The sequence below is a fragment of the Gobio gobio genome (genome assembly GCF_949357685.1).
Source record: "Gobio gobio genome assembly, chromosome: 24".
NCBI lineage: Eukaryota > Metazoa > Chordata > Actinopteri > Cypriniformes > Gobionidae > Gobio > Gobio gobio.
Window position 1 is genome coordinate 33,463,502 of NC_137120.1, and position 17,628 is coordinate 33,481,129.

The following is a 17,628-nucleotide window of genomic DNA, read 5'->3' on the forward strand; positions in this document are numbered from 1 at the left end:
ACAAATCTTGCTTGCATTTAGAGTCTAAGCCTATAAAAAAACCGGCAGAAAAGAAACAGACCTGCACACAGCTGTGGAGAACAACAACAGGGTGGACATGCTGTCAGATAGAAGATCCACACCACAATAACACCTGTTAACTCCAATCCAGTTACAAAAACTTTTTTCTTCACACGATGCAGCTATTGGGTCGAAAAGGTGTGCAATCCAACGCTCTCCATTGACTGTGTATTGCGTCAAGCACCTCCTTGTCATTTCTGACATATAACAAAAACAGAACAATGTCTAAAAGCTGATGTGTGACAAAGTGTACAGCAAACAAGCTAAACAAAACCCACAACCAAAAACCCAGAAGTGTTTATAAGCTGTTAGTGTTAACCCAAAAAACAAGCGTTTAAGGACAAAAAAGTGGATAGAGGCAATTGAGCCAGAGCGCGACACTGAGAACTACACTCACTAGAGGGGAACATAATCAGCGACAGGAAATAGAATATATAAAACAATTGACATTTGGATATTTGACTTAACAGTGACAAAATGTTTACTGTACACATAGGAATACTGAGTGTCAGGATCCCAAAATGTACCCATTCTTCCTGCTGATGCTTCACGTCTTATTGCCTGTATCCACTTTTGTCTCCTTAAACTCTCGTTTTTTTGGGTGGACGGCTTATAAAAACTTAGTTCTGTGTTTTTTAGCTTGTTTGCTGAATTGCTGTACACCTGGTCACATAGCAGCTTTTAGACATTGTTCTGTTTTATTGTTATAAGCCCGAAATGACAAGGACAGCAAAGTACCGCGAGAGCGATTCGAAAGCATGCAGAGCTTTACTTGCCGTATTTACGACATGGCGTGAATGCAGCATCAATGCCATGACTAATCATTCTGAAACAGGAAATGATGTCATGACAGCACTGATTGGTCGAATCGCACATAAAATCCATGCATGCTAGGCTAGCACTTGACTACCAACTAGCCTGGGCTGTGATGTCAATCAAAACAGAGAATTTTTTTTTTTTACACTTTTAAGAGTCTGACAAAAACAACCTACTTAAATATATCAAAATAGTGATTTATCCAGCTTATTTTTAACGGAAAAGTGGGCGTGGCCATTTGTAACTTGAATATGCGTAATATAAGCTACAAAAACAGCACATTATGCTGCTTGATGTCATAAGCTGGTGTTTGTTATATTATTTTATAGGGATGCAAGATATATCGGCCACCATATCGGTATCGGACGATTTATGTTTATTTTTAACATTATCGGCCCAATGAAAAATTGGGTTGATATATTAAAGCCGATAAATAATGCAGGGCTCGACATTAACGCTTGTCCGGGACAAGTGGATTTTTTGAAGGGGCAAGTGAAAGAGAATTTTACTTGCCCGACCAGACAAGTAGCCTGATAAAACGTCATTAACAAAAAATAACTAGGGAATCACCAAAATGCAAGAAGGATTCTGCATTCATTAGTGTAAGTGGCGATCCATAGTGGATAATAATATATAATTTATAATGAACTGAGGTAATTATAAAGTTGCGCTGTTGACGCTCGCGCAGCCTCTCGAGGAGAAATCGAAACAAATGTGCTCCGCTAACACAGAGAAACTGTTAACACACTGCCATAAACATGTAGAAATGTAGAAATACAGTTGCAACGTCACATTACCAAGAGTGCTGTTTTCCTCAATAACATCACGACTGAAAATGACACTGATTTCATATGACAGTTCCATAAACAATTATTAACATTAAGTCACTTACATTTTAGATGCAATATTGAGTGTTTTTGTTCTATTTCAGCAGCGAAAATAGTTCCAAACAAAGATCACAGCAGAACGCGTGTCACCACAACAGCGTGTTAGTGAATGATTCAGTGTTTTGAATGAATCAGTTGAATCAAAGATTCAATTACCTATACATAAACGACTGCCTCATTCTTAAATGAATCAGCCGTTTGAACGAATCGACTCAATGACTCGCTCATTCAGACGGTCACCTGCCGCCACCTACTGGCGTTTTATTTTGATCTCATAACATTATTTAATGCAGTAATTTTTCAGTGTAAATTATTTAATTTGACTGGTAACCGCCAGTATCTTCTTCTAATTTAATTTATTGATCAAATTTAAGAATATAAAAGGAAAGCTGAAGCATAGCCTATATTTAATAAGATTAGGGGGAAAATGCCCTTTATCAAAGGTAAAAATATCACAAATATGCAGATTTAAATATGTCAAAGCTGATTGAACACTGGTGAGAATATTGCTTCAGAATAAATTTTATTTAGAACACACACAAAAAAACAAAAAATCCGGACAAGCATATTTTTTACTCGGACAAGTAAATATTCTCACCAGTGTTCAATCAGCTTTGACATATTTAAATCTGCATATTTGTGATATTTTTACCTTTTATAAAGGGCATTTTCCCTTTATAATGACAGATTTACTTGTCCGAAGGACAAGCATGTGAACAAGCTTAATGTCGAGCCCTGATTTAAAAAAATCCATCTTTTTGTGACCCAATGTTGTCTGTCTTGGTTTCGGCTTCAATACCTGACATCAATAAAAGGACGCAGGGGCCATTAACACACATTAATCCCAGGATACACATTAATATTACACAAATCAATCTGTTTAAAATAATAAAAGCCAATTGTTAACTGTTTTTCCTTTTGGAAGTGATTCCAATCATATTTCAAGCAATTCAAAAGCGTCATGGTACACAGTGCGCATCTGAAGTGTCTCATTTGAAGGAAATAATACATTTAAGTCCAAAAAAATTATATAATTATAATAATATAAAACTACAATTATGTGCTTGCGACAAGGCTTTTAATGTTGAGACTTTTGTTTTTGCAAACAGGCTCTCAACAATTATATAAAAATTTGGATTTAGATTTCCCGGCCAATATATCAGTTATTGGCTTTCAAATGTAAAGAATTATCAGTTATCGGTATCAGTCAAAATTGGTACTTCTCTATTATGACGGATATCGGTGCATCCCTATTTTTTTTATTTATTAACAATCACGAACCCACTTAGTTATTCACCTACACTCTAAAAAAATGGTGCTATATGGCACTAAAAGTGGTTCTTGGCTCGTAATCATAGGGGAATCACTTTAAGTGCTGTCAGTGGTTCTTCAGCGGTTCTTTGGCTGAGGTGCTATATAGCACCGCTATATATAACATGTTAAGATATGGTGCTATATAGCACCAAAAGTGGTTCCCCTATGATTACGACCAATAACCACTTTTAGTGCCATATAGCACCATTTTTTTAGTGTATAGCGCCTAATGAATAATAAGTCTCGCACATTCACAGGAAATCGCTTACTTCCACGTTGAAAAATGAAGGTGGATACTGTGTGTAGCCAGCAAAAACATTTCAGCACATGTCTAGTTTTGAATGCCCATCAATGAAGATCCAGTACCAGGCCATGCTAACAAGCAAACCAGCAAGGCGGCTCAAAATCCATCTTTTTGTGACCCAATGTTGTCTGTCTTGGTTTCGGCTTCAATACCTGACATCAATAAAAGGACACAGGGGCCATTAACACACATTAATCCCAGGATACACATTACGATTACACAAATCAATCTGTTTAAAATAATAAAAGCCAATTGTTTGCGTTCGCACTGAGCGGTTTCCATGGAAAACCAACATTATTAGCTATGTGGGTTACAGCAGGAACATTAATCTCCCCAGAATTCACGCCGTTAAACCTCCAATCCCTAAATTCTATTATTCCGTCCTCCCTTAAAGTGTATAATTTGCCTCGTCTCTTGCCGACCAGTTTATTTAAACGTCGTAGGCTGGTGTGAAGAGCTTCAAGGGCCTCTCTTGCCAGGAAAGCCCAGTATGGAAAACAAACCTCGTGACGCTCGGGCTTCTGATCAAAACACCATTTGCTCTGTGTCACTTCTGCATCAGATATTCTCTGGTTACACAGATCCGTATCTGCAAAATCTAAATCTCACAAGAAAATGAGGCAATCTGTCAGATGTTAGACAGAATTAGACACTTTTATCTACTGATAATGCATGCCATATTTCACTCCGATCAGGAGACAGGCGACCCCCTGCTTGTTTAAAGAGCAAATCGTTGGCCGTGATGTTGCCATCACAACGTCCGGCAGCTAAAATGTCACATCACCTTTGCCGACATGCCTAAATCACCAACAAACTGCTGTAGAGAGAGCCGAAGTGCGTCGTCTCTTCCACCTGTTTGCCTACAAGCCACGTTTTCCAGGTTATTAAAGCACGTTGATCATAATCAGTGTGCCTTATTTTTGTAAACAGGAAAGCTGGGAGGAAATTAAGTTAGATGCATTTTCTTTAGACAGTGGGAGATATTACACCCATCCTTCTGTGTCACACATCACATGTACCTAAAAGTCAAACTGAAAGATGGTGCAAATGTTACTTGATGCATTTAAACACGAACCAAGATGAAAAGAGTCTAATGTGGCCACATTATGAGGCTTAACACCAAAACAAATATAGCATACCTGAGATAACGCAGTGGCTCTATGGTCTCAGGATCTTTCTCGTTGGAGCTGTGGTTCATCTTGATGGATTCAGTAGCACTTATCTCAGGCAACAGTCACCCCGTTATTGCTCTTTCTTTTCTCACTGTGTGCCCTGCTTCTGTCTGCCGCCTGATAAACCCAGGCTCCATGCGTAGATCAGCTACTCTTGCTGGAAGTGTCAGCCAATTAAGAGGCAGGGAGACACCGGGAGTGCCGTCTGATTGGCTGAGCACCCCTGATGCTGGAGAGCTCAGTCAAGCACAAACCGCATCCCTTTCAGATGTAGCATCCTCAGTACTAGAGTGTGAATATGTCTTTTTCAGTTCAAACACTTCCTCACGGTGCTGTTTTGGCACACTAATACAACTGGTAAAGCATGTATTCATGCATTGAGGTATTAATATTCAAGGTTTAAAATGTTTTTAGAGAACAGTATTCATATAAATTGCAATGCTAGTAACATATAAACAAAACATTGTTCCCTTTTGAAGTGCTTAATCTTATCATAAATATGTGTGAATTAGTTCATTTACATTTGACATGAGCAATAAGCAATGCGTTTAAATAATGTGTTCTAATAAAAGGAAAGCTAGTTTAGCGCCACACTGCCGTTTAGAGGTCATATCGTGTCATTGCAGGCATAAAACTTGATCTGCTATTTAAAAGGCAGGGGAAATTAACACAGAGCTCAAATTCTTCGAAAACTAATGAGACGAATGTGTGGATATGCAATTACAATAAACTTAATGATGTATTCCAGCACTTACCGGCCATAAACCTGATGTTACCGTACGTAGGGCGTCGAAATAATACATTGAGGGTTGAACAAAATGTATTTTAGTGGACTACGGACGATTCCGTGAAACAAACTGTTCCCGAGACATAATGGTATCTCGAATATTCAACGCCGGTCTCCTCTTGCGTATATTTAAAATGTTGGTTGCAGAATCATTGACGAATTGATGGCGAGATGAGTCCAGTCAGTGTGTGGAAGCCAGCCTGTTTCCCGCCTCAGAGTGAAAAATAAAAACGTAATTGTGAAACACTGTTTATATGTAGGCTAAGTAATATTGTGAGATATTAGATTACGAGATAACGTTAAGAAAATGACAAATATGAGATTTAAAGTCAGCGATATAAAGTCGCAGTTACCTTTATAGTGCTATTTTACTCGGAAAGTCGGACATTTCCAGGGGGTTTTTTTAACGCAAGGGCGAGTCAGAACAAACCAAAACGAATCGGTTGCTGTGTTTATGACTTTGGGCAATTTTGACTAGTCTAAAATGAACCAAAAATTAGGCCTTTAAAAAAAATCACATAGTTCTCAAAGTCGCAGTTACCTTTAGGGCTATTTTACTCTGAAAGTCGGATATTTCGGGGGGGGGGGGGGGGGGGGGGGGCATTGTTAATGCAAGGGCGAGTCAGAACAAACCAAAACGAATCGGTTGCTGTGTTTATGATTTTGGGCAATTTTGATAAGTCAAAAATGAACAAAAACATAGGCCTTTTAAAAAAAAAATCACATAGTTCTCAACAGTTAGTCAAGTTTTCATAAGAAAAAATACAAAATACTAGGCCTATATAGGGAATTAATGGAGATTTAAATGGATAAAGATATAAAATCAGAGTGCTAAAAGACTGTTTCTTAATGGAATGTGTGTCCATCAGTTGCCCTTAGACACCATGTGTTGTTGTATTATGACATCACAGAGTAGAATGTTAATATCTCTCAGAACACGAATGTCTGTTAAAAGATATTTTGCAGCAAAGGGGAGAAACGTGACTCAAAGTGTTTATGCGGTTGTTGTTAACTCCTGTGAGATATACCACCATGGCTATTAACAACATTTTGAAAGGCATGGGCTACAAGGTCATCTCCACGATTGGCGAAGGCAGTTTTTCCCAAGTCAAGCTCGCCACCTCGCAGAAGCACCAATGCAACGTGGCCATCAAAATCGTGGACCGTGTGAAGGCCCCTGAGGATTTCGTCCAGAAGTTTCTCCCAAGGGAACTGGCGGTTTTAAGACAAGTGAAGCACGATCACATCGTCCAAATGCACGAGTTGATCGATGTGGCCGGTATGCGACTCTGTATCGTGATGGAAGCTGCTGAAAAAGATCTCCTTCACAAGATACATGAAGTGAACTCCATCCCAGAAGGCCAAAGCAAAACCTTGTTCTCTCAGATGGTCAGTGCCCTCAACTACCTCCACCAGATGGACATCGTCCATCGGGACCTCAAGTGCGAAAACATACTGTTGACAGCTGAGGAACAGGTAAAGATCACAGACTTTGGTTTCGCCCGCAGTATTAAAGACCCATCGGAGCTCAGTCACACCTTCTGCGGTTCTGCAGCCTACACTCCACCAGAAGTCATCATGGGAATGCCCTATGACCCAAAGAAGTATGACGTGTGGAGCCTCGGGGTGATTCTATACATCATGGTGACTGGAAAGATGCCGTTCGATGACAACAATATGAGACGACTTCACCGTCTTCAGCGGATGCCTTTGGTTTTTCCGGACGACTCTGTTGTTGCGGAACCGTGCCAGGTCTTCATCCGCACTCTTCTCCAGTTCTGTCCTTCCACACGTCCAACCATTCAACAGGTGGCAGAACATCCATGGCTGCAGATGGGACAAGGCTAAAGAGCAAGAGCTAATAAAACAATGAGTGCAAATGCAAAGAAACGGTCACACATTCATTCAGCTGGGAGAGTTTAGATAATAATCTCTGAATTTCATCAATCGTCGTGATTGAGGAAAATGATCAGTTGTATTGTTTTGGGAGGAGCCCTCGAGCAATGGAGAAACTCGTAAACTGCTCTAAGAAGAATGGTTAGGATAGGGAGGCGACTGAAGTGTGTCTTTTGATTGCCCATGAAGATAGTGATATCTAGAGAGCAAGGTGGCAAAGGGCAATATAATACAATTTAATGATCGCAATCAAGATTACACAAAATCGCTGAAACTTCTTTTACACTATTTATTCATAATATGCAATTTTATTGCATTTAATTGGATATCGTCACCTTGGAATTGTAAGGTTCTATCTGACATTTTTGTCAAAATTGAGTTATTCACATATTCTTATTCTGTGACTTATTTACATTGTGTTTTTTTTTTGAAAAAACTAGTTTTTATCTACAAAGTCAAACTCTAACTTGGTTCTATAAGGTTCTATTTGTGATCCAATCAGCACTTGAATGCTGGTTCTATCTATCCATCTATCTAAAATTCTAGCTTTTATACTACGGTAAACTAAAACTTCAAACTACTTCAAACTTTCTGGCTAGGCTTTCTCAAGCCAACATCAAAGTTTGACATTTTCATGTATGAAAGAGACTTGTTCCCCATATAATTTTTTTATATATGGAATACAAAAACTTTGAAGCTCAATATCTAAAAACCGCTCAAAATGCAGATAGAACCTTATAATTCTGCGGTGGCGATATATAATAACATTTATACATTTCACATGCTAAAAAAAACCCATTTATATATACATTTCATCCAACTTTATATCTGCGATTCTGACTTTATAACTCGCGATTCTGACTTTGTATCTCGCAATTCTGACTTTATATCTGCAATTCTGACTTTGTATCTCGCGATTCTGACTTTATATCTCGCGATTCTGACTTTATATCTCGCGATTCTGACTTTAACTCGCGATTCTGACTTTATAACTCGCGATTCTTACTTTATAACTGGCAATTCTGACTTTATAACTCGCGATGCTGACTAACTCGCGATTCTGACTTTATAACTGGCAATTCTGACTTTATAACTGGCAATTCTGACTTTATAACTCACAATTCTAACTTTATAACTCACAATTCTAACTTTATAACTCACAATTCTGACTTTATAACTCACAATTCTGACTTTATATCTCGCGATTCTGACTTTATAAATGGCAATTCTGACTTTGTATCTCGCAATTCTGACATTATATCACGCGATTCTGACTTTACAACTCGCGATTCTGACTTTATACCACGCAATTCTGACTTTATATCTGCAATTCTGACTTTATAACTGGCAATTCTGACTTTATAACTCACAATTCTAACTTTATAACTCACAATTCTGACTTTATAACTCACAATTCTGACTTTATATCTCGCGATTCTGACTTTATAAATGGCAATTCTGACTTTGTATCTCGCAATTCTGACATTATATCACGCGATTCTGACTTTACAACTCGCGATTCTGACTTTATACCACGCAATTCTGACTTTATATCTGCAATTCTGACTATTCTGACTTTATATCTGCAATTCTGACTTTATATCTCGCAATTCTGACTTTATAATTCGAAATTCTGACTTTATATCTGCAATTCTGAGATACAAACTCAATTCTGAGAAAAACATTTTTAGAGATGCGAAAAAGATGAGAAAGTCGCAATAACCTTTTTTATTTTTTATTCTGTGGCGGAAACAAGCTTCCATACTTTTCCATTCTCCTTGCAAATAACAGCAATCAGGTTAGAACAACATGAGTAACTGATTGCAATTTTATTCCTTTGAAACGTACTTCTATATCCCTCAAAGCCCTTTCATTTATATCAAATTGCCTACGTTGTCCACCCTGATCAAACGCTTTCACACTGCCCCTCAAACACTCGAAAGTTGATTAAATTCATTCCAATTAGATTCCATTTTGAAAAAACAAAACACTCACACTCGAAACACACCCAACACGATAGATGAAACTGGTTAAAATTAGTTTTTATTATAATTATTAGCTGATAGAGCAGAAACAGATGAAAAAAAAAAGTTTTTTTTTTGTTTTTGTTTTTACAATTCATAAAAGAGATGCTACACAATGGCAGCACCCCGGGGGAAATGGAATGGTGTTAGTTGTCAGCAGCAGGCAGTAGTCAGAACAACAGTCCGAAACGGGGGCCTTTGTGTCCGAAACACTCCACAGGCATTCAAGATCACTGTACGGATCATCCAGAGAGAAGTAGAACTTACTTGATGTGTTTGTCGTACTGCTATGACTAAGGACCCGAGCTATAGTATACAACATACATAACTGTTCAGCTAAAATACCGAGCGTACTGCTAGCAAATCAAATCAGATGAAAGGAAAATAAGAGATGGTAAAAAATAACATGACCACCACCTAACAGGTATCATTTTGCTAAGAAGGTGTGCTACATTCAATAAGCAGAAATGCTTTCAACCCAAACATTTCCTTTGAGGAAAGATAAAGCCGTGACTTAAGCGGTACGACTTCCAACAGGATCTAAAATGGCAGACGGGACACAAACGAATTGTGCTTTAGACAAAAAGAAAAAAAAAATTGCATTTAAACACCCTAAATACAGTCCAATCTTAAAATTCACAACCCTTTGAAGCTATTTGGGAAGGAGCTAACGGGATATCCTTCATCTAAAGTGACATTTATAAATAACACAACATCCAAATATTACCTAGATGCTGTTACAAGAAAGCCTAAGGGGGAGCACATCACAACGGTAACAAAGTGTAACGTAATATATCAATTGTTCCTGTAAGAAAAATAAAAATGAGCTACCGTCAGACTCATCTGATAAACAAATCGCACAAACATGAAGGTCTAGTAGTAGTCCTGTTGTGGCTGCTGCTTTTTGTTAGTTACGTCCATCTCTGTAACCATCCCTGATGCACAACTCTCGGTTAAATGTCTTTTATAAGCTTACAAAGGAAAAAAAAAAAAAGAAACAACCCAAAGCATTTTAAAAATACACACTAGTACACCAGCAGATGTATAACCACCTCAACAGTATAACAATTCCTTAAACTTGTGGCCTTTAAAAAAGGCCATTCTGAAAAGGGTGGAATGAGTCCACAGTGAAGCTAAAAACTAAACAAAAAGCAAATGTATTGACATCAAATACACAAACATACACTCCCATATCTGTTCAAGAGACGCCGTGGGTCAGAAAACAAAGCTAAAGTGATTTAATAGCACGTCGATGGTCCACAGAAAGGTCATGATACAATCCCTCTCCGGTCCTGTGTCCTCCACTTCCTGTGGGTAAGCTTTAGTTTCACACCTGGAGGGCCGTGAACTGAGAGTTGTGGGTTATGTCACCACTGTGGATGTGTATTAGATCACTAAAGCCTGTTGGGTAATGGAGGGACTCAGTAGATGGATACAAAGGCCTGTAGAAAAGGTCCTCATGTCTCCTTGATCACTGATCCCGGTACAGTTCTTGTTCTAGGACGCTTGTAGGCCTACGGGGTCTTACCTTAGACTGTACAACTAAGGGTCTCGGAACAAAGGAGATATAGAGAGAAAATATAATAATTTTTTGTTTTACTTTATTATTGCTTAAGGGCTGGTCGTCCGATGCTGATAACCGACCAGATGTCCAAAAAAACAGGATTATAATTTGTGTGAAACTTTAACGCGACTTAATTAGGGGCTCTATTTCCATGTATTTGCCGTTTGGGAAATGGAGCGGGAAGGGATCATGTCCAAGAGGTACTCTCGCTGACGGTCCACCGGAGACGTCGTCCTGTGCACGGACAGACTGGGGTTGACATAAGCCATGGTGACACCTGTCGGGGGAGAATGTGAAGTGGTTACTGATCATTCATTTGCAAAGGATGACCCTTTCTAGAAGATTTGTTTGAGTAAAGAATGTTTGAAGAAAGAGTTGTGTGTCAGGTACCAGAGAAGTAACCGTGTTGACAGCTTGATGGTTACCTAGCCTTATGCTAAAGGTCATGATGACACTAGTTGTTTATTAGAAAAAGGATCACTGATATTTTTTACAAATGCTCATTTTTCAGTAAGCGTTTACCATGCAAAAATCATGATAACGGGATTGAGGAACCACTTAAGCTCTGCACCCCCCCCCCCCCCCCCCCCCGACCCACCCGTTGGTCCAATATTGCATCATCATAATCATTTTTAAAAAATCTAAGTTGATCAGCACAAAACTAGAAATTTATGGTATCATTTGAAGGATTAGAACCTCAGCTTTCTTGATAACACAATCACTTTTGCATTTAAGTAATAAGGTCTGAATTTGACCCCCCCGCTATGACCCCCCCTTGAGAAAATGTCATATTTATAATCACACAAACTCACCAAAAATAGACAAGTCATGTATCAAATAAAAGCTCTCACCCTCAAGAATATCACGGTGCAGTTTATCCAACACTTTACAGCAACGTTATTATCAAAAGAATCACGAAGATGGAAATTACTCCTTTGAACAAACAAACACGAGTTCCTGTTCGGATCACTTCCTCCTTGTGTAGCTACTAGGGGTGGCACGGTACATGAAAAAACATATGAACCGTTCGGTTTGCTTGTCTCGGTTCGGAGCGTGTATGCGGCACGGTTCGACGCATGCGCAATGTAGCCTCGTGCCCATATGTTACCTCAGACAGCAGGTGTCCTTTTTGCGCAAAATAAGAATATGAGTGGACATACAGTAAAAGACAGTAAAAGTGGAGTGCTGCAGGTCACGTCACGTGTAGAAATGGAGAGTGGGAGAGATAAGGAAGGCTGTCCGGAGTTGGAGGATGCAGTGCGTTGGCAGGGCAGAAGCAGTGCGTATGGAGAGCGCGCGCCCGTTGTGCATTCACACACTGGCAGCGTTTGTCTCGCGCAGCTGAACCGCGGTTCATGCCGCTCGTATATTGCAAATACAGACGAATATTGTCCATTCGTTTATCATAAAATTACGAATATATACAATATAATATATGCAATATTCCACCACTGTGTTCAAATTGAGAGTGTTTTCTGTAAAATGAGACAATTTTTATCAATTTACTCCAATGTATGTGGGTAGGGCGCTCTTTTAAATGCCTAATTCTCTAAAAAATTCTAAATATGCTGAAGAGCTGAAGTGGTTAAGATTTCAGTTTGACATCCCTAATAACACAAGATAAAGGTAAAGAAAGGAAACATTGGAAAGAGTGGAAAGGACGATGCCATATGAGTTTAATTAATCGAGTAATACCGAAATTTAAAGGAACTGTATGTAAGAAATGTATTTCAATTAATCATAAAATGGCCCTGATATGTCACTAGACATTAAGAAATCATGTTAATTTCAAATATTTATATCACTGACAACGGTTGTCCGGCCAAGATATTGTCATTTTAAAAGTGAAGTTGCAGCCCTCAACTGATGTTGATGTTGTCATGTTGTGTTTTGGCCTGAAGCGCCACCCTCCACCTGTCTACCAATCACGAAGTCAGTAGTGTTTCTGCATTCGGGTTGCCAGCTCTGCTCTAGTTACCACAGCTGCAGCTACAAACTTTTTGGATAAACAATGTCTAATTTTACGAAACCTAAACGACCTCGTTATGAATCAGAAAAACGTTGTGACAGTGTCCGAAATAAAACAAGGATTTGAGATGCCTTTGAAAGATAGAGACAGCTGAAAACGGAGAATAATTTGAAGACTGATGCCAACGTTGCTAATTTTCTCCTGGACAGGTAAGGTTCATCTATGTTTGGCTAACTTGTACTTAATGTAAATGGATATTTCAAATATTTATGACAGTCGAACAAAGATATGCATGTTCGTGCAAAGTAACGTTAGGTTAGCGCAGATGGAGGCGGTGGGTCATTGAATTGAAAAGGCAACGTTAAGGAATTGTTTGGTAAATAAAAACGGCGAGTCGTCATTGCTAACATTAGTAATGCATTATCAGAGCCCGTTTCTCTGTCATTATGCTGGGACGCTGAGGAAAACAACATTAGCACGCCTATTAGCACTGTGTAAACGTATTTGAGACAGTAGCCTAACGTTACCTCAGTAAAAATGATTCCTCATTCGTTCTTCGCATATATAGTGGACAAAACATGCTGCAAGTTGACCTGTATGACCATTGCTAATGTTATTTAGCTTTGCTGTAATTTTACTATAGTATTTTTTTCATGTGGGAATGTACTGTCACATACGAGCGTTCATATTTACGATTATATTTGGCTAATCGCCATTAGTACATTTTTGCGATTCATAATTACTTCACAAAACATCGCTCTTGAAGCATAAACATAATTAACAGAAAGAAAAAAATCTTACTGTGTACGACTCGTCACTTGCCATTGAAAGCTCCGTGTAACGTTAGCAGCCTACCTTCCTGCTGGATGCTGCAGCCTATCTGGCAACCTCGAGTCAGGGGAGGGGGAGAGGGGATACACCGCTCTACAGTAATTTGAAAGTGATTGCAGTACCAGTTTTGGCCACAGTCCTACATACAGCTCCTTTAATACAACGACAGTTATGATGGTCACAGGGTTGACGATTTAAGATTGTCCGCTTCTTACATACTAAATAGTGCAAGATAAAGTGATTTAAAAAAGATCCATAAAAGAGTTTTAAAAAAAGATGACATCATAACTCATGAATAATCAAGAAGTATCGATTGGATGGTTTTTGAATAACTGAATAGTACAGAACTGATAGTTATGATGGTAACAGCGTTGACAATAAGTGATAAAAAGCCATTTATTTGTTCATGCAGAGTTGAAAAGATGTCATATGATGGTTTTTGAATAATCCAAATACAGAACTTTAATAAATCAATAGTTATGATGGTAACAGAGTTGACAACTTAAAATTGTCAATTTTTTACATATCTAAAAAGTGATAGAAGGGGACATTTAAAGGAATGATCATTGTTAAAATTCTGTACTATTCCATTAATCAAAATACAAAAAATCATCAAATAAAAAAAAAAAAATTTAAAGAAAAAAGTGTTAACCATGTAACAGGCACGGCACTATTGACCCATTTTTGTATGCTTTCCCTTTGCGGTATCAATCAGCTTGAAATACACCAAAAAAGGTGCGCAGATACAGGAAAAGAGGAGACAGGAAGGGGCAGATTTTTTTAAGTAGGCATCGTCTACCTGTGGTGCCGCTGTTCTGTTTCCTCCAGGTATTGGTGGTTGGGTTGCTGCTGCTGGTGCCCTTTTCCCCTGCCCTCACGGCATGCTTACCTGGCCTGCTGACCAGCGCGGCGGCCGTGACGGCGTTCTGGAGCTGAGAGGATGTGGAGAAGCTGTGGCTCACCCCGCGTGCGCCCGCGCTCACTGCCTGCTGTACACTGCGGGACAGCTGGCCTGGAGTCTGAGGAGAAGGCATGTTAAAAATCAGAAAAAAAAGCTATGTTATGGACACATACCAGCCGAGCTAGGAGTATCCATTACCTGCTTGGTGGTGATGGTGTGGTAGCGACCGACCGACGTCCCTCTGTTGGTCTGCTGGGGCAGCGACATGCGCACCTGCTTGTACTGCGGCGACACCAGCACGTGTTCGGATTTAATCACTGGCGAGGATGAGGAGCATGAAGATGAGGTGGTGGTGGTCTTGGAGACGGGCGAGGCTGCCTGCTGCAGGATGCGCTGCTCAATCTCTTGCTCCTGCTGCAGGGCTTTGACGAATGCGGCCTTTAGGCGGCTGGTGTGCTCGGCCTTCAGCGCCTTCTTCTGGTTGGAGCTCATGCACTGCTCACACAGGATGGAGCCGTTGGTTTTCTCGTGCCTCCAGCGAGAGGTGAAGTCTGTCTGGCACTGAGCACACGTGAAGGGCTCCTTGGGTGCCGTGGTGGATGCAGATTCAGTCTGCGGCTGCTTACCTGGAAAGAAGACAGGTGACATTAGCATGGTAAAATTCCACTCCTTATGCATGTGCTTCACTAGGTTGCACCCACTTTTAGCCAGTGTATCTAGCAGGTTCTGCACCACCATCTCCAGCCCCACCAGGTAGATGAACTCATTATTGGCTGCCGAGGGCAGGAAATTGAGCTCTGGTGCTGGAGGTTTAGGTGGGGGGATCTCAAGGAGGGTTTTCTCCAACTGTTTCCGTAACGCAAGCTTGGCGGCTGCCTGCCGGCTGGCGGGAGAGTCGTTGGAGTTGACGGTTGAGGTGCTGCTGCCCAGAGAGCTCTTTAAACCGGTTGAAGAGGCCTGGACATGAGAAAACATGACAGTGAGATGATTTTTTATAATTTTATAAAAGACAAATTTTATATTGTACACAGAAATATGTACAAAGTACAAAATATCTTTCATATTGCAAGCACCTTTTGTTCATAGTGTAGTCTATTAATTTGTATAATGGCATTTATATAAAAAAAAAAAATAGTTTAGCAAAAAATATAAATTTTAAACTTTTATATGCTTACAATAGTTTGTAATGCTATAAACAGTATTAAATATACAATGTATATAAATATATCTATCTGTCTGTCTGTCTGTCTGTCTATCTGTGTGTATAAATCACACACAAACACAGTTATAGTAGCTGTAATTGTGTAGATACAATAAAATATAATATAATACTAATAATATAATAAATCTATTTAATATAAAAAATGTATATATAATAATAAAATATGTATAATATAGCTATGTACCTAGTTAATTTAAGCAGATAGCAAAAATATATATTTTTTTACTAGTTTTTAATATTATAATTATAATAGTGTTATAAAATGTCAAACAAATGTACATTTCTAATACTATAATAGCAAAAATGTATATCAAACTTTATATGCTTCTAGTTAGTAGTTTAATAAAATACAATATAAAAATGTATACAATTAGAATAAATGTTTTTAATACTATACTTAAATATTAAACGAATAAGCTAATTAGTAGCTTTAATTGTAAAAATACAATATAAAAAAGTTTTAAATACAATACAATACACCAATATAGTATAAAAAACAAATAATAAAATACTATACCAAAATATGTTTTTAAACATTTAGCATTATAAATATTGTTTACTGCATCTGCTAACATTACTGTAATAAATTATGTATATACAAAATTGTGTACACACAATAAAATATTTATATAATACTATTATAATATATCTTTATAATATATATAATAATAAAATATGTATAATACAACTACTATACCTAGTTAATTTAAGCATATGCTAACAGAAATATATAAAAAAACTACTAGTTTTTAATATTATAATTAGAAAGGTGTCAAAATATTCAACAACGTATACAATTATAAATGTAAAAATGTAAATGTTCTAATACTATAAAAGAAAACAGGTATATTATAAACATTATATGCGTCTAGTTAGTAGGTTAATAAAAATACAATATTGTTAAAAATGTATAAAATTACTACAATAAATGTATAAACCGAAATGTCATAATACTATACTTAATTACTAAATATAATTAGTATAATTAGCTAATTAGTAGATTTAATTGTAAAGAATACAACATCAAATAGTTATAAACATAACACCTACATAATATAAAACATAAATAATAAAATATCTACTATTCTATAATATATTTATAATGCTAAATGTTACATCAAATAATGATACATCTTCACGACATCTACTAATATTACTGAAATAATTGCTATAAAATTAGTTATTTTATACACACACACAACAAGTAAAATGACTGACCTGTGAGACCAGGACGTTTGTGCCGGCTACACTGGCCACACGGATCAGGCCCTGCTGAATGATCCTCTGGCCCTGCCCCTGCACGGTGGGTACAGAGGTGCGCGCGCCCAACAGCAGAGGAGGAGGACCAGAACCCGAGTGCTGTTGCTGCTGCTGCCGTAGGGTGGCAATCTGCTGTGGGCTCACGGCAATGGGCTAGAACACACACACACGTCACAGAAAAAGGATTCATTTAAAAGCAAAAGCTGTCTTGTACTCATAAAAACCATTTAAGCGGTGCATACCTGTGAGCCTCTGACTAAGGGTGGCATGACTACGGAATTATGGGAGCCGTGCTTGGAGACCTGCGCTCCACCTCGAACCAAAGGAGGAGGAATGACTGTCCCTGAGTTTCGGTTGGAGACCTGAAATCAACCCACGCATTTGAGTCTCAATAGCGCTTCACAATTCAACTTGTAAAAACATCACAGAACGAATGGCACTGACCTGTAGGGGTCCTTTAGTGGATGAGATGCTGCCCCTGACGAGAGGCGGAGGAGCAGCCACAGAATTGGTCGACTGCAAAACAGAAGAGGTCAGTTTGAACCTCAAGCGACCGGATTAGACTAGAAAGACATTGTTCGTTGTCGTGTTATGTTCATCTTACGTTTTTTTTAAAGCCGT

General features: G+C 38.5%; 3 protein-coding genes across 8 annotated transcripts in view; 1 reads left to right on the top strand and 2 right to left on the bottom strand.

Annotated features, from left to right (window-relative positions):
- yjefn3 (YjeF N-terminal domain containing 3) overlaps positions 1–5,554 on the bottom strand; it is a 72,686-nt gene extending 67,132 nt beyond the window's left edge. Inside the window, exon 1 of one of the 2 annotated variants that reach the window (XM_079807605.1) lies at positions 4,521–4,718. In XM_079807605.1, coding sequence (XP_079663731.1) covers positions 4,521–4,579 — 59 coding nt within the window. In that variant the 5' untranslated portion in view covers positions 4,580–4,718. Of the gene's footprint in view, positions 1–4,520; positions 4,719–5,308 lie in introns of those variants that run through there. The other variant, XM_079807606.1, reaches the window with a different exon arrangement.
- Positions 5,555–6,372: 818 nt separating this feature from the next.
- On the top strand, positions 6,373–7,188 carry tssk6 (testis-specific serine kinase 6; the record flags this gene model as incomplete). The annotated part of the gene is made up of 1 exon (XM_079807081.1): positions 6,373–7,188. One exon carries the CDS (start codon positions 6,373–6,375, stop codon positions 7,186–7,188), a length of 816 nt encoding a protein of 271 aa, XP_079663207.1.
- Positions 7,189–9,257: 2,069 nt separating this feature from the next.
- Positions 9,258–17,628, bottom strand: part of gatad2ab (GATA zinc finger domain containing 2Ab) — a 47,502-nt gene continuing 39,131 nt past the window's right edge. For 3 of the 5 annotated variants that reach the window (XM_079807600.1, XM_079807602.1, XM_079807601.1), the window contains exons 5-11: positions 17,452–17,523; positions 17,250–17,369; positions 16,966–17,160; positions 15,227–15,482; positions 14,724–15,151; positions 14,424–14,643; positions 9,258–11,101 (exon numbers count right to left, since the gene is read on the bottom strand). In XM_079807600.1, the coding sequence (XP_079663726.1) occupies positions 10,968–11,101; positions 14,424–14,643; positions 14,724–15,151; positions 15,227–15,482; positions 16,966–17,160; positions 17,250–17,369; positions 17,452–17,523 (1,425 nt within the window). In that variant the 3' untranslated portion in view covers positions 9,258–10,967. The remainder of the gene's footprint in view (positions 11,102–14,423; positions 14,644–14,723; positions 15,152–15,226; positions 15,483–16,965; positions 17,161–17,249; positions 17,370–17,451; positions 17,524–17,628) is intronic. The other 2 variants (XM_079807604.1, XM_079807603.1) reach the window with 1 other exon arrangement.